The 25,247-nt window shown below is 45.9% G+C and overlaps 2 protein-coding genes and 1 long non-coding RNA gene across 4 annotated transcripts in view; 2 read left to right on the forward strand and 1 right to left on the reverse strand.

Annotated features, from left to right (window-relative positions):
* The window catches only part of LOC307207980, a 68,374-nt gene that overhangs the window by 39,067 nt on the left and 4,060 nt on the right, over positions 1-25,247 (forward strand). The window lies entirely within an intron of this gene.
* PTGES2 (prostaglandin E synthase 2) lies at positions 158-19,092 on the reverse strand. 2 transcript variants are annotated; one of them, XM_079962208.1, is made up of 7 exons: positions 13,836-14,132; positions 9,764-9,958; positions 8,975-9,030; positions 7,567-7,716; positions 5,912-6,112; positions 3,959-4,076; positions 158-1,840 (listed from the first exon to the last, which is right to left on the reverse strand). In XM_079962208.1, exons 1-7 carry the CDS (start codon positions 14,097-14,099, stop codon positions 1,697-1,699), a joined length of 1,128 nt encoding a protein of 375 aa, XP_079818334.1. In that variant the 5' UTR covers positions 14,100-14,132; the 3' UTR covers positions 158-1,696. The 2 variants fall into 2 exon arrangements, with proteins under 2 accessions (XP_079818334.1, XP_079818335.1); XM_079962209.1 differs by lacking the exon at positions 13,836-14,132 and adding an exon at positions 19,072-19,092 and having other exon boundaries at positions 604-1,840.
* On the forward strand, positions 18,760-23,324 carry BBLN (bublin coiled coil protein). The gene is made up of 2 exons (XM_079962277.1): positions 18,760-18,924; positions 22,339-23,324. The coding sequence occupies exons 1-2, from the start codon at positions 18,828-18,830 to the stop codon at positions 22,530-22,532; spliced, it is 291 nt and encodes a 96-aa protein (XP_079818403.1). The 5' UTR covers positions 18,760-18,827; the 3' UTR covers positions 22,533-23,324.

The raw sequence follows: 25,247 nt of genomic DNA on the forward strand, positions 1-25,247 counted from the left end.
AAGGGATTGGAAGAATAAATGCAGGTTACATTTTAGGTGCAAGTTCTCTGTTCACTTACCAAGGAACCAGCCCAGTAGGAACATTTTGGTCTAGAAATGTAATCAGATGTGCTAGCTTCATGTTATAGAAGCTGATCAATAAGGACACTGAAAGCTCTACCATCAAAAGAAAACCTTTATTTCCAAGTAGCCCAATTGACACCAATACTTTCATCCAAGACAGAGTTTGCATATCTGAATTCTGCAGCGAAACTACACCAGAGTACGAATCCAGGGTTGCAATCCCAAAATGATTCAGGATCAGGCTGAACAAAGCAGAGCATGTGTCAACAGCAGCACAACCTTGTGTGTGCATTTGTTTGAAAGTAAGCCCTACTGCACATGGTGGTACAACCCTAAGGATTGGTGGAACCAGCCCCCACCAGGGTTGCAGGTGCAAAAATCACCTATCAGACTATGGAGTGTGTGGTGTACATGTGTGTGCTCTTGCACCTTTCTTCCTTGTCTCACCCTTCTTCCAGATCCTTTGAGTACTTGGGTCTCATAAAAATATAGGAATTTCTCATGTGGCTAGTGCAGTAAAGTGGTGTTTTTTTCGGGGGGGGGGGGGCGTGCCAAGACAGCTCCTTGCCAAGGTTGCAAGGGACCTAGGTATGCCTCTGACTCGAATAAAGGCCAAATTGCATTGAAGAAACTCTAGTTTACAAACTTAATCCAGTTTTAAATTGAGCTGTCACTTGTATCCCCCTCTCCTCCCCCTCCCCCCTCTAAAGAACTAAGTAACTGAAACCCTTTGCCCAGGCTTTGCAAAGTGTGCCGTGTCTGTTGAACAGGTTTAAGAACAGAACTTGCATGTGCTCCTCCTAAGTGTGGGGGGTGCTTCACACTTTACAACCCTTCTCCAACATTAACATGCCACATAAGACAATCTTTTACGTGGCAGAACACCACAGATGTGTGCCAACGCCACATTTTACAAACCACACCTTATTTAAAAAGGAATTGCCTTTCATTTGGAAATTCTGACAGATCCCTTTGATGGGTAGCAGGAGTAAAGGCTCTTCTGTTCTCATTCTTTCCTAGAATACCATTATTTTATCCCAAAGGCACATTTCCAGAAACTTCAGCCTTCTCCCTGCACCTGCTTCAGATAAATATTGCACACTATTTGCTAACTGTTCTTTATTTGTTTGTGTTACCCTCTCTGGGTCAACTGTCTGGTAATGGAGAACTCCCACATGCCATACAGGACCCAGAGAAAAGCAGCAACGAGAGTGTGGCTTCAGATCTATTCACTCTGAACAACAAGAAGGACTCAGTGTCCTGCAAACTAGCAGACTCTTTCCCACCAGCAGAATGAACCCCTAGCAAAACACTTACTTCTTCCACCTCCTCCAGGACCAAGCAAATATTTTGCAGACAGACAAGGCTGTTTTAGACACTTGGAAAAACAAAGTCAAATCCCACCAAAGCAGAAGGGCCTAATAAGGGCCTAATAATCAAAATTCACTCAGCAAGTATGATACCCTTAAGGCTTTCTACAAATAATAGTCCATGCGTCATGTTCCACTGCTTTTTCCAAGACCCCTTTGGTGGTGGACTCTCATTGCATACACCCCTTTTGGCTTTGGAATTAAAAAATAAATAAGTCCTGCTTTGCTTTATGAGCTTTTCCTGGTCATTGTAAGGGTCGTTTTTAGCATCTGGAGCGCTGTGTGGCAACTCTGGACTGCCCAATGGCTGCCTCCATACGACGGTACCAAGGCTGGATCTTGGTGTGGGTCATCATGTCATCAAAAGCTTCCAAGCCTTCCATGACACGCAAAACTCCATAAACCGCCTGTGCAGACAGAACAGAGAAGAAAACTGGTGAGAAGAACATCAGCTACAAGTGGGAAAACACCATCGCAGAAGCTTCCATTTTCAACTCCCAGCATCTCATAACTAAGAACACCTTCAGAAGGAGGGACTGGACAAAGACTCGGGGCATAGAAGCATAAGAAGAGCATTGCTGGATCAGACTGAGGACCCCAGCAACCTATTCCCTGTTTTGGACACCCCGTAATTATTGGGGTACCCTCATACAAGGGTGCTTCAAAGCCCTAGAGACCTGTGGTGGAAATACTCAAACTCCCTCTTTTGCCTCCTTCATAACATGATTAATGGAACTGAAGTTAAGGAGAGCAACTTCCATGTTTTAAAGGGAACAGATCCCATCTTCCCTCTGGATGTAGCTTTCGTTTTCTACTAAAGGCCTTGTTTGTGTTGCATCTTTCTAGTCACAACTTTAACTCAGTGGTAACGGATGGCTTGGAGTTGACACTGCAGCCAAGCCACAGTTTGTAGTTGTGACTGTCCCCTTAGTACACATGCTAATGGACTCAATGTTACCTTCCTGCCCTTCCCAGCTTGCAACAACCACCGTTAGCCACTGCCTGCCTGAACTGGCAAACATGGCTTGCAGCAAAGCAGAGTTTGCCAGAAACGCCAGTTGGCTTCCAATTCTGATTTGGAGGCAATCCATGCACTGCAGTAACCATTGCATTCCCTGATTCAAGTTCAACGGCAAGCAGTTATACTGAACCTTGAAGCAGGCAAGGAAGTAAACACACAAGCCCAGAATACAGTGCTAACAAATAAGCCATGGTCTGCTTGTGTCACCTAAACTGGATCCAGCATAAGAAAGTCAGTATGGCTTCAAGTTACAAGAAAGGAGATTCCAACTCAGTATCGGGAAGAAATTTCTGGCAGTAAGAGCTGTTCAACAGTGGAACGGTCTCCCTCAGAAGGTGGTGGACTCTCCTTCCATGGGGGTTTTTAAGCAGAGGTTGGATGGCCATCTATCAGGGATGCTTTAGTTGATGTTCCTGCATTGTAGGGGATTGGACTAAATGACTCTTGGGGTCCCTTCCAAGTCTATGATTCTATGATGCCAAAGTCCTGAAGGAGGCCCACTGATCACCCTCTGGGCCTTGCTGGGGCCTGGGGCCTTCAGATATGCAGAACCAGAGGCGCCAACTTGCCCCCACCACTGAGGGGACCAACAGAATGTGACGTGCTGAAGTGCCACGCAAAGTTACCACCCAATACTGAGGGGGCCCAGCTCCCTCCTTAAGAGCTTTGCCCCCCCCCAAAGTGCCTTGCCCTCCCCCAGCTGGCAGAAGCCTGTGTAGAACACTGCATTAGTTTTCCGTATTACAATTACTTCTGCCCTGTTTTCTCTTTCACACTGAAGTACCTGTTGTATTATTCGGAACCGTGGCTTTTTGTCTGATATACCGGCATGTCTCACTAAATTTCATTCACCGCCGGGGGATGGGATGACACAACAATGAGTGTCACTGGACAATATCGCTACTCCCGCACTTCTCCCGCACTGAAAACTTCTTTGTTCCCAGTGTGATGAATGTCTTCTGAGCATGAGGGGTTAATCTCTGTCCCCACTTATCTCAAAAGGGAGTTTTGGCAATCAGGATTTATACCTTGGTTGCCTTTAATCACTGCCTAATTATCTCTATGGTGCTGGAGGAGACTCTTGAGAGTCCCATGGACTGCAAGAAGATCAAACCTATCCATTCTGAAGGAAATCAGCCCTGAGTGCTCACTGGAAAGACAGATCGTGAAGCTGAGGCTCCAAGACTTTGGGCACCTCATGAGAAGAGAAGACTCCCTGGAAAAGACCCTGATGTTGGGAAAGATTGAGGGCACAAGGAGAAGGGGACGACAGAGGACGAGATGGCTGGACAGTGTTCTCAAAGCTGCTAACATGAGTTTGACCTGCGGGAGGCAGTGGAAGACAGGAGTACCTGGTGTGCTCTGGTCCATGGGGTTACGAAGAATTGGACATGACTAAATGACTAAACAACAACAATGGGAGTGTCAGCAGTTGATGACTAGCCTGCCACCATTCCTCCCCAGAATGGTGGTGGTTTCTAATGGCCACTTGCCAGGTCCTTACCAGATCTGCAAGGTTTGGCTGGGATCCGCCCATGAACATTCTGTGGTGGCCGACAGCTTCCACCCAGTCGTCCACTGCTTTGTACAAGTCTTCTCTGACATTATCCTGCAGGTGGTGCCTGCAGAGAGAGAAGGGGGAGGGGGGCTGGCTTTAAAGCTTCCACAACTGATGAATTTCCTTCATTCACATTTCTTCAACTTTAGATACGGCTTGCAAAACAGCAAACTTTTTTTTTTTTTTTTTTTGGTTAAGATTCCAAGTCTAGGGATAAGAAGCAACGAAACTAAAAACAGAGACATACGATCAGTTTAGTTAATTCATTAGATTTTTTTCAAATCTTCCCGCAGGCAAAGGAAACCCCAGAGCGAATTACGGAAAAAACTAACACACTGGAATTCAGTTCATAATAATGGGTTATGGGTAACTAAGTTCTACTCAGAGTAGACCCACTCTAATCAATGTTACCAGTTGTGGGGAAGGGGAATGCTCTTGTCCAGGTTGCACTTGCAGGTTTCCCATGGACATAACGTTGGCCACTGTGAGAACAGGAAGCTGGACTTGATGGGTCATTGGCCTGAGGAAGAAGGCTTTTATGTTCTTACCAAAGTTAGTAATGTCCATTAATTTAATAGGGCTACCATTGGATGCTACCCAAATGTACCCATTATGACAATATCACAGTATCCTTGTAAGGATTCTGAATCTTAAAGCCGATAACAGAAAAACGGCTGTTTCTGGCTAAGCCATACTCAAAGTGGATTCACTGAAATAAATGGACTTAGGTTAGAACTGAGCATTGATTGCAATGGGTCTACTCTAGAATACGATTCCATCTAGGATCCTTTTATGATTATCTAGGTGGGACGGCAACTGAACCTTCCTGAGCAAACTGAAGAGGGACTGCTGATCCTGAAGACAGATCAGCCATCAGGTCCTGCCAAGAACATAAATTCAAACAGAGGCAATCGGGTGTAATATTAAGACCACTAACATATGAACCGAATAGACAAGCTCAGACCACCGGCTCTCAATCAGCATGAGAGGACCCACTTTTATTTTCTTTGTGTTTCAAATTTGTAAAGCAGTCTGGGTGTCTTGGCAAAAAAAGTTGAGATACAAAATCTGCCAAGTAAATAAAGAAGTTAGCATATAAATGTGTTCCCATATTACTCAGCAAAATAAAGCTGGAGGGTTGCTGTACATCATGATGAGTCATCATCTCAGTGGCATCAGGAAGACTCCCTAAGGCCCCTTGCTTTTTAAATATGTGCCAGACATTAAGGTTAATGACTTTGTCAAACACATAAAAGGGACATAAAATGGAACCATGTCAAGGAACCCCAGTGGCAAAAGTGCAAGAGGAAGAGCTCTGCCTGCTCCACTGCTTCCCCTGGCGGCGGCAAGAGGGAGGTGTTCTGGCATGTGACACGGCCACTCATTTCCCCCACCCCTGGTTGAAGAAGCTGGGCAGTTATGCTTTACAGCAGGGGTCAGCAAACTTTTTCAGCAGGGGGCCAGTCCACTGTCCCTCAGACCTTGTGGGGGGTCGGACTATATATTTTTTTTGGGGGGGGGGAATGAACAAATTCCTATGCCCCACAAATAACCCAGAGATGCATTTTAAATAAAAGCACACATTCTACCCATGTAAAAACACGTTGATTCCCAGACTGTCCATGGGCTGGATTTAGAAGGCGATTGAGCCAGATCCGGCCTACCCATAGTTTGCCTACCCATAGTTTAGAGAACGCATTGGCACCCACCAAGTTCTGCAAGAGCCAGGGCGTTCCTGCGTAACTACATTGCTACTTGGTTTCTCCATGGGGCAAAATGGGATGGGCCGCCCCTGATTAACCTCAACAACCGACAGCAGTCTGGCTGTCCTTGAAGTCAAGAAGTGGAAGATAAAATGGAGATGTTACTCTTGAGCCTTAAAATTTCAGAAGCACCAACCTGGCCTTTAGCCTTTTGCTGATGAAGAACATCGCAGCAGCTCCAACGTATTTGGCAAAGAAACCTTCGACTGTGCCAAACTTGCCCTCGTGCACAATGTAGTCGAAAGATGCCAGGGCCTCGCCAGCCGTGCGGTAAACATTGGGCGAGATGAGGTGCACAAGCCAATCGTCCGCCCACTGCCTCCATTTCATTTCCTCCCTGCAAACAAGACAGGAAAAGCCGATATGTTTTTTGCACATGGGATTGACGACAAAGAGCTGGATAAAGCCGGGTGGGGAGATAAATGGTGCCACCAGGTTGTAAAGTCCCTTAAAGCTAAACTATTAGCCTGGATAGCTCAGTTGGCTAGAATGTGGTGCTGATAACACCAAGGTTGCTGATTTGATCCCTGTATGGGACAGCTGCCTATTCCTGCACTGCAGGGGGCTGGACTAGATGGTTCTCAGAGCCCCTTCCAACTCTGCAATTCTATGGTTCTACAGATCAGAAGCCAACGTGGTGTCTCCGGGTATTGTTGGGATTACAGCTTCCACCCAACCTGGCCATTGGCCACACTAGCTGGTGTTGATGGGAGCTGGAGTCTAACAATATCCAAAGAACAACACAGTGGCTGATCCCAGCACCACATTCCAAAACACAGATAAGAGCAGATCACAGCTAAACCACTCTGAGATTGTTTTGTCTTACAGTCAAACTGCACACACATTTTATGAAATAAATTGTAAGATCAGCGCAAGACTTGGGATGGGGAGTGGGGGGGAATCTGCTTCCAAAAGACAAAATAATTTGTTTATAGAAAAGTAGAGCATGTTTACTGTGGACTATGGCAACCAAGTACAAGAAAATACACATAATGTTTTACATTACTGAGTTCACCGTCATATATATTTTATTTCAAATTTTTACCATCTTATTGTTTTACACAGTAAATGCTTCTGGTACACATGGTGGGTTTGCCCTTGGGTCTGTTTCAGAAGCTCCAGCTGGTGCAGAATGCTGCAGGCCAGATTGCTGATGGGAGCTTCTAGTTGTGAGAACATGCAATACCACTGTTAAAACAGCTGCTCCAGCTGCCCATTTGCTACCAAGTCAGGTTCAAGGTTCTTGTATTGATTTACAAAGCCCAGAACAACTTGGATGCAGGATACCTCAGGGGTCCCAGGAATCCTTACATCCCAGCACAATTGCTGATATCATATGCTCATCTGTGTTAAGAATTTCCCTCGTTCCGGAGGTCCATACTTAACCTGAAACTGTTCTTAACCTGAAGCACCACTTTAGCTAATGGGGCCTCCTGCTGCTGCCACGCCGCCGGAGCACGATTTCTGTTCTCATCCTGAAGCAAAGTTCTTAACCTGAAGCACTACTTCTGGGTTAGCGGAGTCTGTAACCTGAAGTGTATGTAACCCAAGGTACCACTGTATAACATTTTTCTCCAATAAGCTGATTTTTGGGACAGGGTAGCATGCAATCAAATCATCCCCACTCACATTCTGAAGTGATAATTTGGGTGGGGACTCCCATACTTTTCTGAACACAGAGATAATCAAAAGGACAGCTTGCATAACTGTTTTTCCTTATACAATAGCAGCCATGGGGCAGCAGGATCAAAACTGTGCTGTCCAAGGAAGGGTCTCTGTGTTAATACCTACACCCTTGCTTCCTTGACAGGATAAAGATTCCGAGTCTCCTTTTCATCCAGCATAAGCCAGTATTTGTTGCCATACTCAATCACCTCCTTGCCCCGGTCATTTGTGGCTTTCATAGCAGGGTAGTATGACATAATCTCGTCCAAACTCCTCCTAGGGAAATAAAAGCAGAAGTCAAAGAACAACCCCACACTTTATATTCCATCTTCCCCATCCCATTACCAGGCAGTGGCAGAAGGAGAGGAGTTCAATAAGAACACCTCCGAAATAAGACAATGGCTAAGTTAGACTAATTCTGACCAATCATTTCTGGGCACCAACAGAAAGTGCCTAAAAGGTAAAGGTAAAGGTACCCCTGCCCGTACGGGCCAGTCTTGACAGACTCTGGGGTTGTGCGCCCATCTCACTTAAGAGGCCAGGGGCCAGCGTTGTCCGGAGACACTTCCGGGTCACGTGGCCAGCGTGACATCGCTGCTCTGGCGAGCCAGAGCCGCACACGGAAACGCCGTTTACCTTCCCGCTGGTAAGCGGTCCCTATTTATCTACTTGCACCCGGAGGTGCTTTCGAACTGCTAGGTTGGCAGGCGCTGGGACCGAGCAGCGGGAGCGCACCCCGCCGCAGGGATTCGAACCGCCGACCTTTCGATCGGCAAGCCCTAGGCGCTGAGGCTTTAACCCACAGCGCCACCTGCTCAAAAACTTGAAGAAACAACAAGAGAATCAGTGCTCTTCTGAAAGGTTCCATCTGCCATATTGGTTCAAAATGGTGTCCTTCCAAAATATATAGCAGACTAGCTGAAAGTACCCAGCATTGCTTAAGAATTCTAAGAAACAAAAAATAAAATCCTGAGCTTCATAAATGGATAATGTAATCTGTTAGTTTCAAGAGATGCACACACACAAAACTCCAACCTGGGGAACACCCAACTAGGGTCCAGCCTCAAATCAATTCAGTGGTGAAGCTAATAATTAATTATGGCTTAAAAAAAAAAAAAGCACACCTTTATTTTTCACTTTTCAAGCGCAACAGTACTCCCTGCCCCCAAGTAAAACAAGATTTATCATATCAGCAAAATCCTTCCTCATTATTAGTTAAAGGTGTGCATCCGTGGGATCTTCTGGAATGGTGGGGTTCTGTTTCCATGATCGTTTTAGCAGTGTACAAAACTAAACCAAGTCAAGTAAAAAGTGCCTGACCTTTTGCTATTCCTTTGTTCCCGAGGCTTATTCTACCCTAGAAGATTAGGTCCCATTTTTTGGGGGGGGGGCAAGTTTCAGACAAGTTTGTGTTTGGGGGCAAGTCCTAAAACTGCAGCATCATAAAGGGATACAAAAACCAATTTGTAGACACATAAGCATGGTTTTATTTGTAATAAGCTCAGCATCTTATTATTTTTTAAAAATCCCTTACCTGGAAACGAGGTAGGTTTTAAATGCACTGATGATCACAGAAGAGTCATTCAATTGCTGGGGGATGAGGGGGGAGAGAGCGAAGCACAGTGTTACACAAAAACTTGATCCATCCATGTAGGTACCAAACCTAGAAGAAGTTTTGTCTTTAGGGCAGAGCTTTCCAAACTGTGTGCCACAACAAGTTAAGTGCGTTGGCTGCAGTTTATAGATGTGTCGTGTGAACACTCCCTGCGCTCCTTCCGGGAATGGAAAGAGGTTAATTGAATCTCCAGTTTGCTAATGAAATGGAATTACTGTATTGCGAAATGACACATGTCTAAAAAATGTGTCATCAACATGAAACGTTTGGAAAGCTCTGCTTTAGGGTTTTGATCCTGTATTTGAATGCATTACATTGCTTTGGTAGACACCATGATAATATCAGGTAGATACAATAAAATTAATGCGAGCTTACATGCTCCAAATAAAACAAGTCAGTTATTGTTCACCGGCGCTTGACCAATTTTTTTTTAATTAAAAAAGGTGAATGAAGTTGTCTTCAGACTTCCAAAGCGAAAGATCATGCAGGGGTGGTGGTGGTGGTGGTATTGGTTAGCATGTTGGACTGGGACTTAGGAGACCAGGGTTCAAGACCCCTGTTGATTATGAAATATATAAAGTATAAAAATCCATAATTAAAACACACTATGAATCCCCGTAGAATATTAGGCCCTTCTCTGCACCCCCTGCGACAGGCACACCAGGTAAAATAAACCAAGGAGCTTAAATTGCCAAACCAGAAACTCACCACTGTGCTCCCAGCGCTGGCAAGGAGAATGGGCACTTTCCTGTAGGCAGAGAACTTAATCTCGTTCCGCATGACTGGATTCACCTCCACGACTTCATAAGGCAGCCCATGATAATCCAGGAAAGCTCGGACCTTGCTGCAGAACGGACAGGTCTTGTACTGGTAGAGGGTCAACTGCAAGTTCTCCTCTGGGAGCTGAACAGGCAGAGATGTCAAGGGCATCACTAATCTGGCTAAAGAAATACCTCTCCCCCCCCCAAAAAAAAAGCAGCGTTTATCACAGGCAGAGGAATAAGGCTACAAAAAGCTGCTTTATTACGACAGCTTAAAGGAGCCCTCATGGCCAGAGGCAGTCTACCCTGAGTAGCCTTGCTTTGGCTCTCTATTGAGGTGGGGGGCTTCCTGGCAGCACCTCCCAGGCCACTTTGAGGAACATAAGAATAGAAGAGCTCTGCTGGATCAGTCCAAGGGGGTCCATTTCATCCAGCATCTGGTTCTCAGGGTGGCCAACCAGGTGCCCCAATGAGAAGTCCCCAAGCACAAGGACATTCTCCAGCAACTGGCATTCAAAAGCAAAAGACTGGTGACTGGGAGAGGCCGCTGGGACCACATAACAACACTGGTCCTGAGACCGGTTTCCGAGCACAATTCAAAGTGTTGGTGCTGACCTTTAAAGCCCTAAACGGCCTCAGTCCAGTATACCTGAAGGAGCGTCTCCACCTCCATCGTTCTGCCCGGACGATGAGGTCCAGCTCCGAGGACCTTCTGGCGGTTCCCTCCCTGCGAGAAGCCAAGTTACAGGGAACCAGACAGAGGGCCTTCTCGGTATTGGCACCCGCCCTGTGGAAAGCCCTCCCTTCAGATGTGAAGGAAATAAGCATCTATCTTATTTTTAAAAGACACCTGAAGGCAGCCCTGTTTAGGGAAGTTTTTAATATTTAATGCTGTATTGTTTTTAACATTTGATTGGAAGCCGCCCAGAGTGGCTGGGGAAACTCAGCCAGATGGGCGGGGTATAAATAAATTTATTTTTATTTTTATTTTTATTTTTATTAATAGTGCCTCCAACCATGGAAGCAAGGCATAGCCATCATGCCTGGGAGACATGGATAGCATTCTCCTCCGTGAATTTGTCCAGTCCTGCTTTGAAGCCATCCATGTTGGTGGCCATTACCGTTCTGATGGACTTCTTTTTCTCTGCCAGTGGTCCTGAACTTTCAGCTTCACTGGATGTCCCATCCTGACTTCTAGTGTGATGAGAGAGGGACAAACACTTTTCTCTAGTCTATCTGCTTATAGAGATGGGAGACACAGAGGCATACCAACAAACAAACGTGTCCTGAGGTAGAGGACCTTATGCATTATATCTTGCACTGCCCCTTATATAATGAAGCAAGAGGAAGATTTTTAGCACCTATAAGGACAAGGTCCCCTGGCCAGAATAATAATTATAATAATAATTTATTATTTGTACCCCGCCCATCTGGCTGGGTCTCCCCAGCCACTCTGGGCGGCTTCCATAAAAACCAAAAATACACTAAAATATCACAGATTAAAAACTTCCCTGAACAGGGCTGCCTTAAGATGTCTTCTGAATGTCAGGTAGTTATTTATTGCTTTGACATCTGATGGGAGGGCGTTCCACAGGGCAGGCGCCACGACCGAGAAGGCCCTCTGCCTGGTTCCCTGTAGCTTTGCTTCTCGCAATGAGGGAACCGCCAGAAGGCCCTCGGCACTGGACCTCAGCGTCCGGGCAGAACGATGGAGAACCCCTCTGACCTGATTTTATATCTCCTCGCAGACACAGCTAAGTATGTGACCTGGCGTGTAGCACTCTTTGCAACTGCTGCTAGGAAAATTAGAGCAAATTATATAGCCAAGGTAGCTACCAACTGTAAAGGAGATGAATTTGACCCTGTCTACATCAAGCTATATTCTATCTTTATCACCAAACTCCGAATATAATTGCACATTGTATTAATTAACATTATTTTTTAATATATTAGTGGCCATGTGATTATTTTAACCTATAAATTTTATTGTTTGAGATCTTAACCAGTATATTAAGGTACTTTTATAGCTCTGTTTAGAGTAGGAAATGTCTTGATAATATAAATGTTTTAAGTTTTTTGTATTAATGCAGCGTATTTTCTTTTAATTGTTGAATGATTCTGTGTGCACTGCGGCAGCCTTTGGCTATGTGCAATAAAACTGCCTGACTGACTCTAGTCTATCCACTTACTACACATCATAAAGGGGAATGCGGAATCAGCCAGATTGAGCACAGCTCTTCTTACATTCATTTGTTCCCTATTCCTATTCCAAATAAGCGGAATAAGCGTCAGGTTCCTTATGCTCAAACTTTTCAAATCCGCATTTCCCCTCCAGGTGCAATGGAGAATCACTTTTATTTATCAGCCACAAAAGTTTGCACTGGTGGCTCTTTTAAACTGCTTACAAGGTAAGAGTGCTGCTGGATGGCAAGAGGGTTTTTAAAAAAATTTTAAAAAATGATTTTCATGAGAAAACAACACAGAAACAGGTAAAGAATTTTAAACTAGCAGAGAAATATTTTAAAAAATAATTTACTTATACATTTATTAGTATGTTATCAGTGATGCTGCTGTTGCTACCAACCTGAGATCAGTCTGCAAGCCAAACTCACTGGCTGAAGACCACCAATAGGTTGGGTTGGCAATTTGCAACCTTTGCAGACCTTATTTAGCCCAAACACCTTTCTTCACATATAACTGTATGGTGGTCGTTCTGCTCCTATGACCCACCTTAGGCTGGGCTGTGACCCAGGTTCAATCCACAGTGGCAATTCCAAGCTGGGAATGTCTCCTGCTCTGAAACAGAGCCATTGCTGCCAGCCACTGTGGACCCAAGGGCCACAATTCCACATGGGCAACTTTCTAAGGGCCACATGCAGGCAGAGCCTTAGGCAAAAGTGGGTGGACCAATGAATGTGAATTTCACCCATATTAAAGTAGAAGCTTCTAGACACCCTCCCTTGCCTCTCTTTCTGTCCTCTACCCAGAAAAGCAAGAGGCTTTAGGTACATATTATCAGCGCTTTTTTCATATATATATATATATATATATATATATTTAGGGGTACTCTCATTTTGACTCAAGAAAACCACAATTTTATACTTCAAATCGGGGGAAATAAATACAGTAAATGGACAAAAAATACAAAGATTTCCAAAATGTTTAGGGGTATGTGTACCCCTGCGTCCCCCCAGGAAAAAAGCACTGCGTATATTATTATGCACTGCATTGCACTGCACTTTTTGGCACGTGCGGCCAAGCTGGTGCCAAACGCATTGCCAGCCAGAGCAAGCCGCTCCAAGCCAGCTTCCAGCTGTAGGGAGCTTCACAAAACTGCGGAGTCGGGAAGGAATTTATTTCCTCAGACTTTTAAAGAAGAACAATCTGAGTGAGAAACTGCTGGTGTCCTTCTACCGAGGCTCCATAGAGAGCATTCTCACATACTGTATTTGTGCTTGGTTCTCCAGTTGTACAGCTAGGGAGAAGAAGGTGCTCCAGAAGGTCATAACCACAGCCCAAAGGATTATTGGTCATCCTCTCCCATCTTTGGAAGAACTGTACGGTTCCCGTTGTCTTAGGAAAGCAAACAACATCCTGCAGGATGCATCTCACCCGGGATACAGTCTGTTTGCACTACTGCCTTCTGGCAGGAGATATAGAAACATCAAGTCAAGGACAAATAGACTGAAAAATAGTTTCTATCCAAGAGCTGTGGCCTTTTTGAATGCTGTAACTCGATAGTGTGACCTGGGAGTTTGATGGGTGTGGGTGTGGGTGTGGCTGGAATGTGGTTTGTTTGGTTGTTGTTGCTGTTTTGCTTTTGTTGTTTTTTTAAGGGATGACATCCAATTTCGTTGCACTGTGCAATGTTGCACTTGTGTAATGACAATAAAGAATCTATCTATCTATCTATCTATCTATCAGTGGTCATCTAGCCCAACCCGCTGCCATTCAGGAGCCGCAACGAAAGGGTCGCCGGCAGAAACCTTCCCCGGAGGAGAGCCCCTTCCCCGCCTCACCTTGGACGCCTCTTGCCTCGCGACAGGCTTCTGGCCTCGGAAGCGGCGCTGGAGGGTCCGGTAAGCGCCAAAGGCGCCCCCAAGGGCAAAGACCGCCCCCAGCAGAAGGGGTCTCCCTGCCCCGGGCCAGCCGCGCCCATAGCTGCCCGCGCCGGAGGAGGCGATGAAACGGCCCCGGCTCCCGGCCCCCACGGAGACCAGGAGACCCCTTCGTGCAATTTGGCAGAAGCCCTTCACGCAGCTGCCGCAGCAAGACGCTGCCATCTTCGCTCTCCGGAGGGAAAAAAGCGGCGCGGGAGGGTCCCGAAGTTTAGGAATATAACAAAAGGGGATTTAAAGAGACAGAGCCCCTACCAGGTTTGCAAGATTTTTGAAGCTCCGGCCTGAAATGCACGTGCGCAGCCCTACACTGATTTTTATTTTTTTTTAAATCGAATTGCATCGCATGCGCCGCGCTGCGCAGTAATGTTATCGAATTGGGTTTATCGCTCAGTTGGGTTTCTCAACGTGGTTCTTCCCATCATTTGTTTGTTTATTTCTTTCCAATATTCATTCATATTCCACCTAACGACAAAAGTCTTCTGCGTGGTTCACAAGTTAAAAAATAAAATGAAAAAAATACAGAAAGGGATCTGAAATGCAGAAAAAGAAAATGACATTCTTTTTCACCCCAAAAATTTTTTTTATTGAATTTCCAAATTAATAACAAACACAAACAAACATAAATCCTAACTGTAATAATTCCACTTTTGTTAACATTGTTAGGTGACTTCTTCGAATCCCCCTGGCTGAGTTTTAATGTATGTCATTGTAACAGTTTTCCAAAACTGATTTCTCATAAGATTTACTTAGTCAATTAACATCTTTCCTTCTTTTCATATTTAACTTTAAACATATTGTTCTATAACATCACATATTTAAATCCTTCTATTTAAGTTATCTTAGCATATTTAGCTAAATAGTCTTTAAATTTCATCCATTCCTCCTGGTGCTCCTCCTCCTTCTGGTCGCGGACTCTTCCAGTCAGGTCGGCTAGCTCCCAAAAGTCCATCATCTTCATCTGCCATTCCTCCACTGTTGGCACTTCTTGTGTTTTCCAATCCTTGGCCAATAAAATCCTAGCAGCAGTTGTGGCATACAAAAACAATCTAACATCTTTCTTGGGCAATTCCAAACCTGTTATTCCAAGAAGAAAGGCCTCTGGTTTCTTAATAAATGTATTTTCAACATTTTTTTCAATTCATTATAAATCTTCTCCCAGAAGTCTTTCACTCTGGGGCAGGTCCACCACATATGATAAAAGGTTCCTTCTTTCTCTTTACATTTCCAACATAGATTATCACTATTGTGATATATCTTTGCTAATTTTACAGAAGTTAAGTACCATCTATACATCATTTGGTTATGATTATGATACTGAGAATAACTCTTATCCCATGCATTGCAAGAGCGTTTATGCAACCTGCTATAAAAATTCCAAGCACAATCCAGCATAACAAAATAAACCTCCCTGTCTTCTTTGCAAAAGGAGGAACTTCAGAAACACACAAAAAAGGCCTCCAGTTTGGGGATCTGTATGCATTTTGTGGTGCAGCTTCCAATTATGAAGACAGTTTCTTGCCCTTCCGATCTTTGCCTGCTGCCCACCCTCTCCATAACCATATAATTTAAGCAGACGGGGCGTGGCTTGTCAAAGTCACAGATTTTGACCTTTCCTCCCCTCCGTCATCAACCTCCTCGCCAGGAGCAGCCTACATGGTGACGTAGGACTACAACTCCCATCATGCACGCTGGCTGAGGCTGATGGGAGTTGGAGTCCAACATCAGGAGGGCGCCAAATTGATTCCGCAATGCTTGCAGGAACCACCTATTCGCTTGCATCTGTCAATTCAGATGCAATTAGGGTGATCAGATTTTTTCAGTTCAAGGCGCAGGAAACGAGGCTGGCAGCTCCCCCTAGAAATTGCTTCCTACTAGTACTAATAATCTCCTTTAACACTGCAGTGTGATGAGTGTACTGCAGCACAGTGCAACACAGTGAATGTTCGCTTATTGGAGTCTATCTATGAATTGCTTCTCATAAAATATATTGAAGAGACTTCACAGTAAAAATGAATGTAAAATGATCCCAAATGTAAAAACAGAACAAAAAAACCAACCACCCAAAATAACCCCAAATGTAGAAAAAATGATCTGCATATATGCCAGTGTGGTATTATTATCATAATTAACATCAATATTTTTAATATATTTATTTATACCCCACATTTTGGTTAGAGTGCCAGACTAGGATTTGAGAGACTAGGGTTCAAATTCCACACCCAACCTCCTTGGCGATGAGGCTCACTGGATGTGTTGCTACCTCTCAGCCTAACCTACCCTCACAGTGTTGTGGGAATTAAATAAGGAGGGGGAGAACCATGGACACCAACCCAAGCTCCTTGGAGGAAGAGGTGGGATATAGATGGAATAAGCAAAACAAACAAAGACAACCTAAAGTTGCCAGCAGATGATTGAACTCCACCTCACAATAGTGACACCTTGAAAGCACCTTTAATCTGCTTTAACTTTTCACTAAGTGAAATTTTACTTCTCAGGAGTTGCTACCACTGCATGTTGTGCAATCATAATTAAAACCAATGTTTTAATCAATATACAATATATTGCATAAAAATACAGTGCAGTGGTACCTCAGTTTTTGAGCATCTTGGAAGCCGAACGTTTCGGTTTCTGAATGCCAAAAACCCGGGAGTAATTGCTTCCATTTTCAAACACGCCTCAAAAGTCAAACGGCTTCTGCTGCAGTTTTTTCCTTTTTTTCTGCATTAACTCTGCCGACCGCCCTTTGCGCCTCGTTTGCTGAACGTTTCAGAAGTCGAACGGTCTTCCGGAACGGATTATGTTTGACAAACGAGGTTCCACTGTGTATGAACTAACTTGAACCCTGCATCATTGAAAACCCTTCTTTGTGTGACCCCTATGAGAGGTCCCGAGGGTGGCAACACTAGAAAGAGCCTTTTCTGGGTTGGCTCCTCATTCAGAGGGTGGCTGCATCTGGCTGTGCTCTGATGTCCATCCATCCCACCTTCGTTGCCAGTGTTAAGTTGTGAGTGAACATATCAGATGACACAGTGATTCTTCAAACAGCTCTTGTTTATTCACAGGCCAGAACAGAACTGAGCTGAAGGGTTCAGCCAGCCTGCTTATATAGAGCTCCAGTACAACGCAACAGTAACCATTTTCTATAACTATCCAATCACTGAACGTCACTTTCAATTCCTTATCTGCATATGTGGACCTGAGTGAAAACTATCTACAGTATCCCCCTGCTGGCCCAGGGTGAGAACTTCAGTACATAACACTCTCCAGGGAGGGTCGCCTGGCACATTCTCTACATATATTTAGGCGCTAAGCCTTCTCCCAGACCTTTGTCTAATTAAGCAATCCATGGTCTTTAAAACTGGAGAAGAAGTGTGTTATTGTTTTCATTGTTTGCAGCAGCGTAGCTAGCCCTCAGGTGCCCAGGGTGGTTGGTGTGTGTGCCCTGCGCCCAGGGGAAGAGTGAACTGCCCATTGCGTGGGGTAAGCTGGGGCAGGGCGCTGTGTGCAGACTTACTGCCACCTCCCCCGCAGCTGTAGAGTGGGAGGCTGCAGGTGGACACAAGCATTTTGACCACCACATCAGTCCCAGGAGAGATGCGTGACTTGGGCACACCCAGTGGTGTAGCGTGGGTTGTCAGCACCCGGGGCAAGGCAAGTAATTTGCACCCCCTAACCCGTGGATTTGCGCCCCCTAACCCGTGGATTTGCGCCCCCTAACCCTAACCCCCAGATGTTGCGCCCGGTGCGGCCGGCCCCCCCTGCACCCCCCACGCTACGCCACTGGGCACACTGCAGGCCCTGTGATAAGTGCCGCCCCCCACAGTATGGCGCCCAGTGCCCCCTGCCCCGCCTGGCTACACCTCTGTGATCCTCGGATGAAGGACAGTATAAAAAATTAACAAATACAAACAATAACAAATAAAAATCCATGCAATTAAAAACAACCAATTTCTAACAGACACAAATGAATAAACAAAATGAAAATTCTATAATGAATTCTATAAATGAAACCAATTTCTAACACACAAAAATTTAAAATGGCAAGAGGACAAAAGAAACACAGCAATTTCTATGTTGTTTGGTATGATTTTATCAATTACACAAATGATGGAGCATTGTGGCAGAGCAGTACCTGCAGTGCGTAATGCAGTCTGTCATATCCAGATTATTTTACTTCCTTTCCCCCCTCATCATTCTCTTCTCCTCCATTCCTTATTATTTTTTTAGTTATAATTCAGGTATGCACAACTAGTAGTGAAGAGATGGAAAGTGAAAAATGTAAATCCAAAATACCCACAGTTTTTAAACAATTGCTTTTTTGTATTCTCCAGTTTAACATCATACCTCATAACATATCACATTGCAAATTAACTGCTCGGGTTTTTTCCAATGACTGTCTGCAAATTCAGTATTTAGTTTTAAATTTCTGCTAACTTTTCTTTGGATTGCTGTTCCTCCCTTCAGTTGCTGTGCAAACAAATTTGTATTTCTGTGCAGCAACTTTTGCATTTTTGAAAATGAAACCCCATAAAAATTAAATTGTTGGTGGGGGACGCACGGACGTGAAACCAGTTTCAAATCCAGTATAGATTTGCAAGTGGATAAAGCTTGCCACTTAAAATATGTACTATCCCACACATACTATTTACTTTTACACTTGGGGTGTTTACTTCCTTTTTGACAGCTCAGTTCTCCTTCTCCCCCGCTCCGTCAAGGCTGAAAAGCCCTAGCTAGAGGAAGCTGACAGCGTGGGAAAAAGGGGGCGTGGCTCGGCCCTTTGCAACAGCGTCTCCGCGTTCCATCCGGGAAGTAAGGGGCGGGGCTTAACCCCTTACACACCCACCCGCTTTGCAAACCTGGGAGGCGATTTCCGTGCTGGCCTGGGCAGCAATGTCAGGCCCCAATGGAGAGCCGCCCCTGAGCCTGGGGAGGGGCGAGGAAGAGGAGCGGGAGGACGGCGAGGACCACAATGGCTTCGGGGAGGCAGGTAACAGTGATAAGCCTTCCAAAAGCAGCAGCGCCCCCCTCCCGAGATGTCCCCTTTTCAACACAGCCCTCCATCCTTTAGATCGCTGGCTGGGTTTGACAGCGCAGTTTTTAAGCCTTCAGTCATATCGGTGCGGGATGCACTTACCTGAGATCAAACCCTCCGGCCCTCGCAAACGTCAGTTCTACCTTTGTGCAGCATCACCCTGGTTTTCACGCGCTCCTCTCTTACTCAGGCGAGCAAGAGTCGTCGTCAGAGTTCAAGGGCACGTTGCGACCAAGGTGCGGTCCGGGGAGGGTCCTGATGGTCAGGCAGAGAGACTGCATTTGGCCCCTGGTACAGAGCACGTATTAAGGGACGCGGGTTAAACCACAGAGCCTAGGACTTGCCAGTCAGAAGGTCAACGGTTCGAATCCTTGTGACGGGGTGAGCTCCCGTTGTTCGGTCCCTGCTCCTGCCAGCCTAGCAGTTCGAAAGCACGTCAAAGTGCAAGTAGATAAATAGGTACCGCTCTGGCGGGAAGGTAAACGGCGTTTCTGTGCGCTGCTCTGGTTCGCCAGAAGCAGCTTAGTCATGCTGGCCACATGACCAGCTGTACGCCGGCTCCCTCGGCCAATAAAGCAAGATGAGCGCCGCAACCCCAGAGTCGGCCACGACACAATGTAATGGTTAGGGGTCCCTTTACCTTTACCTTTACAGAGCACGTATAGGATTGCTGCATTAGGAGTAAAGCAGGTTTGAGCCTCGCTGAGTAACCTGTAGGAACTGTGCCTCGTTACAATACAAGTACAGGCTCCCCATAGTCTAGCTTTCTTCAATATTAAATAACAATAATCCCTTCCTGTAGAAAACTACTATGTCCAGGCTCCCAGTACGTTTCCGAGCACAATTCAAAGTGTTGGTGCTGACCTTTAAAGCCCTAAACGGCCTCGGTCCTGTATACCTGAAGGAGCGTCTCCACCCCCATCATTCTTCCTGGACGCTGAGGTCCAGCGCCGAGGGCCTTCTGGCGGTTCCCTCATTGCGAGAAGCAAAGCTACAGGGGACCAGGCAGAGGGCCTTCTCGGTAGTGGCGCCCGTCCTGTGGAATGCCCTCCCACCAGATGTCAAAGAGAACAACAAGTACCAGACTTTTAGAAGACATCTGAAGGAGCCCTGTTTAGGGAAGCTTTTAATGTTTAATAGACTATTGTATTTTAATATTCCGTTGAAAGCCGCCCAGAGTGGCTGGGGAAACCCAGCCAGATGGGCGGGGTACAAATAATAAATTATTATTATTATTATTATTATTATTATTATTATTAACAAATCTGGAACCATTCTTACTGATTTCTAGGCTTCGTTATTCGATTTAGTGAATCAGAGTGCCTTCCATCAGCTTCGGCTGGTGACCCAGCTGCTCCCCTATCTGAACAAGGATTGCCTAACTTCTTCCTCCACAAGAGGTCCAGAGGGTGGCAACATGAGAACAGGGCCTTCTCTGCAGTGGCTCCCATTTGTGGGATGCTCTTTGCAGGGAGGCTCACCTGGAGCCTTCATTGCATACCTTTAGGCACCAGGTGAAAACATACCTCTTCTACCAGGCCTGTGGCTAAACAATCTATGGACTACGGGTGGTGGTATTGTTTTTGTTTGCTACTAGGCTATGTATTAGGGACGCAGGTGGCGCTGTGGGTTAAAGCCTCAGCGCCTAGGGCTTGCCGATCGAAAGGTCGGCGGTTCGAATCCCCGCGGCGGGGTGCGCTCCCGCTGCTCGGTCCCAGCGCCTGCCAACCTAGCAGTTCGAAAGCACCCCCGGGTGCAAGTAGATAAATAGGGACCGCTTACTGGCGGGAAGGTAAACGGCGTTTCCGTGTGCGGCTCTGGCTCTGGCCAGAGCAGCGATGTCACGCTGGCCACGTGACCCGGAAGTGTCTCCGGACAGCGCTGGCCCCTGGCCTCTTAAGTGAGATGGGCGCACAACCCCAGAGTCTGTCAAGACTGGCCCGTACGGGCAGGGGTACCTTTACCTTTAGGCTATGTATTTCTGTGTTTTTATATTGTAAAATGTCCTGTGATCCTCATATGAAGTTTAAAGAATAAATAATAATAGTCTGGTCAAACTGTTTCTGGGTAGTGGATCTTCAGACTGACAGGGTTGGGGACTCCTATGTTTGAAGGGTTTACTTCATGCAGCTCTCCCAAATCCCTTCAGATGGAAAGATATAACATCAGGGGAAAGCCTTAGCTTGACTGTTCTCACTCTTAGCGCAGCAAATGTGTGCATGTTTGGAGGACAAGTCTAACTCTGGTTACAATCCTGTACCCATTTACCATTGGCTGTGGCTCTTTGAGCTGAAGTCCCCAGAGGCAGTTTGATTGATTTAAATTGTTTAAATCAATTTTTTTCTTTAAAGTATCTGCCTGGTAACAGGGCAGATTTCAACACTTTAGAGTAATTTTCCATACAAGTACAGCTGCAGTTTGCTGCAAGTACGGTAGTTTAAAACTGTTTTTCTCCCATGTGTACATTTTTGTTGATTTGATCTATTCAGTTAAATCCCATGGTTGAGTCTTTCTGTGCCTGCCTGACTGACAACCTGCTTCAAGTGGATTCTGTGGCCTCCCAAGTGATGGACTCCCATTGGGATGATGATGATGATGATGATAATAATAAATTTTATTTATACCCCGCCCTCCCCGGCCAGAGCCGGGCTCAGGGCGGCTAATAACAATTAAATTTCAGTAAGGTAAAGGTAAAGGGAGCCCTGATCATTAGGTCCAGTTGTGGCCGACTCTGGGTTGCAGCGCTCATCTCGCTTTATTGGCTGAGGGAGCAGGCGTACAGCTTCCGGGTCATGTGGCCAGCATGACTAAGCCGCTTCTGGTGAACCAGAGCAGCGCACGGAAACGCCGCTTACCTTCCTGCCGGAGTGGTACCTATTTATCTACTTGCACTTTGACGTGCTTTTGAACTGCTAGGTTGGCAGGAGCAGGGACCAAGCAATGAGAGCTCACCCCGTTGTGGGGATTCGAACCGCCGACCTTCTAAACAATTTAAAATACAGGTTAAAATGCAATTTAAAATGCAGCCTAATTTTAAAAGTCAAAACCATAAGGGGAGGGAAACATAAGGGTCAGACTGAGTCCAAACCAAAGGCCAGGCGGAACAGCTCTGTCTTGCAGGCCCTGCGGAAAGATGTCAAGTCCTGCAGAAATGATGTTGTAGCCCACAGAATTAAGAGGGAACTGGCTTCCCCGCCCCTGAATTAGCAGCTGTCTGGTTGATACGGACCTTGAACCCAGGTCTTATTCTGTTTGTAGGTGCCACTGGCTACTGACTTAATTTTGCACTGTCAATTAATGTTAGAACAAAAGCTCCGATTTTTGTACTCAGGTCATCTTACTCCCTCTCTCTCTGCTTTCCCCAACCAGAATATGCAGCTATAAATTCTATGCTGGACCAGATCAACTCTTGTTTGGATCACCTGGAGGAGAAGAACGACCACCTGCACGCCCGCTTGAAGGAGCTGTTGGAATGCAACCGTCAGACACGCCTGGAGTTGCAGCAGCTGAGCGAAGGCGAGGATGGGGAGAACGACACGCAGAGACCTGAGCCAGACACTTAATGTCCACCAACCTTATGTGGGATAAAAGGAGATGTAGGCACATGGTTGCTGCTTCCAGTGGGACCTCGCCTTCACCATGGGGTTAGTTTGAGTAGAAAAGGTGCTTTTGGTTCGTGTGTTTGTTTTAAATGTCTCCTACCTGCTCTCCTCTCCTCCGGAGTTGTGGTTATGGCTGCTTATGTTATTAAGCTCTCAAGGAAACAGGGTCTGCTTGTTTGTGAAGGGTAGAGGGCCAGAACTGGATAGGTCTACACTGAATCACACGTCAGGATTTACGTTGAGCCGTGTCCTTTCTGGATGAATTTACCATGTCAAGAACTGGAAGGCTCTTGAGGAAAATCTGATTCCCAAGGTTGCTAGCCCCTAGTTCTGTCTGGCTAGATGTAGTTCCATTATGAGATACATGAAACAAGACTCCTTAGTTTTGACAGAAATTGTCAGGGCCGTCTTAAGCATACCCAGCGCTTTGGTGCAAAGATCCCTCCAGCAGCCCTACCCCCCCCCCCCCGTTTCCCAGATTTGTTGACCTTTTTTAAGGGGGGGACGACTCCAGACTTGTTGACCTTTTTTTTAGGGAGCTGTCACCACGCTTACTCATTATCTCTAATAAGCCCTTAGAACAATATAAAAGGCAGAAGAAAATCTAGTGAAGTCCTCAATTCCAAAGCAAGACTCATTCAAGACACAGCAGTTCTTCTGATTCGTCCTCATGATTCAAATCAACACATATCAAAAAGTTAAAGCGATCACCAGTTTGTTGTTCTTTAAATAAATTGATAAAAACACAGAGAATGAAGTCCCCGGCCATTTAGGGTTTAAGTACAAAGATGACGTTTTCAGATATTGGGTGGGTGGGTGTGGGTGTAAAGCAGTGACATCCTGAACCTAAAAAGGATCCAAAACTAACTGCACTTACCAGAGAGTAAGCCCTGCTGAATCTAATAGGCCCTTAAAACCCGCCCCCATCTTTAAATGACTTTTTGTTGGTGTTTGTTTTTAACCAACTGCACAGAGAGCACTCTCTCAAGTCCATCCTTACCTCCGAACTGAGTCCTAATGGTAGTGCACCCCCCATAGCTTTCCCCTCCCACCTGAAATCTGAATGAATCCCTCCTCCACCTTTTTCCTCAATGGAAGGGATGCGGGGGTGACGTTCTCAGTGCCCCTCCCCATCCTCCCTGCTACTGCTACAGGGCGGGCAGGAGGGAGAAGGCCGCCGCACAGCTTCGCACGTCGCCAGTGGCGTAGCGTGGGGGGTGCAGGGGGGGCCGGCCGCACCGGGCGCAACATCTGGGGGTTAGGGTTAGGGGGCGCAAATCCACGGATTAGGGGGTGCAAATTACTTGCCTTGCCCCGGCTGCTGACAACCCACGCTACGCCACTGCACGTCGCTGCCTTCTCTCCCAAGCAGGAAGCAAGAGAACATAGCTGGCTGTAGGAAGAGCTGCCCAGCATGCCCTTGCAGCTGTTTCTGATCGGTCCCGGACTCCCCCTGCTGGACGCCCTGATGGGTGGGCGCCGTGGCACAGGGCACCACTAACCCTAATGAGTAAGACAGCCCTGGTTATTAGAACTCTGTCTCTTATGAACACCTTTAAATTAGGAGGGAATGGTAGTTGATGAGCTTTCCAGGATGGCAATTGCGTTGGCAAACATGCTCATCATTGCAAGGCTTATTTCCTGGCATTAGTTCTTTGGTATAGCAATCGCTGGAAGTGCAGAATTCTAAATTCAGTACAGTGGTGCCCCGCAAGACGAATGCCTCGCAAGACGAAAAACCCGCTAGACGAAAGGGTTTTCCGTTTTTCGAGGCGCTTCGCAAGACGAATTTCCCTATGGGCTTGCTTCGCAACACGTTTTCGAGTCTTGCGAGTCTTGCGATTTTTTTCGCTTTCCCCCCGCTTTTTCTAAGCCGCTTAGCCACTAAGTCGCTAATAGCGCTAATCCGCTAAGCCGCTAATAGGGTTGCTTCGCAAGACGAAAAAACCGCTAGACGAAGAGACTCGTGGAACGGATTCTTTTCATCTTGCGAGGCACCACTGTAACCTGCTTCATTTCATTATAGACTACAGTGAGTGACTGGCACCCATACCAGATTACCCATAATTCCTATGCCAAAGGGATGGCAATAAACAGGTTTAAAAGCAGCCAAAGTTTACAATGTTGATGTGCACATTGTGGAGTTGTATCTTGTTTGCCACGATGGGCAGTGCTTCTGATTTAAAATCCTATTTTCCTTTTACTTTGAAGCAAATGTTTATATTAAGGGGGGGTGGGCAAGAACAGCTCTTGATATTGAGCTGTAAAGGGCAGCTCCTTCCTTGTCTCATCTCATCCATTTATCAAGAAAGCAATAGTTACGGGTAGGTAGCTGTGTTGGTCTGCCGTAGTCGAAACAAAATAAAATAAATAAAATAAAATAGAAAAATAAAAAAATTCCTTCCAGTAGCACCTTAGAGACCAACTAAGTTAGTTATTGGTATGAGCTTTCGTGTCCATGCACACTTCTTCAGATACCAAAAGATATCTGCTCGAGTGCCAAAACCCGGAAGTAACCCGTTCCAGTACTTCTGGGTTTCGGTGCGTCTGTATCCCGAAAACGCGCAACCCGAGGTATGACTGCATTTTATTTTGTTTCGATCAAGAAAGGAAACATAGCTTGTTCAGCAACAAAATCAGTCATGAGATAGGCAGGGTCATTCCTTTCCCTCGTAA

This window comes from Podarcis cretensis, assembly GCF_951804945.1.
Source record: "Podarcis cretensis genome assembly, chromosome: Z".
NCBI classification, from domain to species: Eukaryota; Metazoa; Chordata; class Lepidosauria; order Squamata; family Lacertidae; genus Podarcis; species Podarcis cretensis.

What these genes read in the sequence shown, in the direction of transcription:
- PTGES2 (XM_079962208.1), bottom strand. Translation starts at nt 14,099, where the DNA reads ATGGCAGCGTCTTGCTGCGGCAGCTGCGTGAAGGGCTTCTGCCAAATT. An exon ending in CCTGTCAAGGAAGCAAGGGT is followed by an intron (nt 6,113 to 7,566) that starts GTAGGTATTAAC and finishes TCTTGTTTGCAG; the next exon opens with GGAGGAAATGAAATGGAGGC. An exon ending in AGCCAAACCTTGCAGATCTG is followed by an intron (nt 1,841 to 3,958) that starts GTAAGGACCTGG and finishes CTGTCTGCACAG; the next exon opens with GCGGTTTATGGAGTTTTGCG.
- BBLN (XM_079962277.1), top strand. Translation starts at nt 18,828, where the DNA reads ATGTCAGGCCCCAATGGAGAGCCGCCCCTGAGCCTGGGGAGGGGCGAG. An exon ending in CAATGGCTTCGGGGAGGCAG is followed by an intron (nt 18,925 to 22,338) that starts GTAACAGTGATA and finishes TTCCCCAACCAG; the next exon opens with AATATGCAGCTATAAATTCT.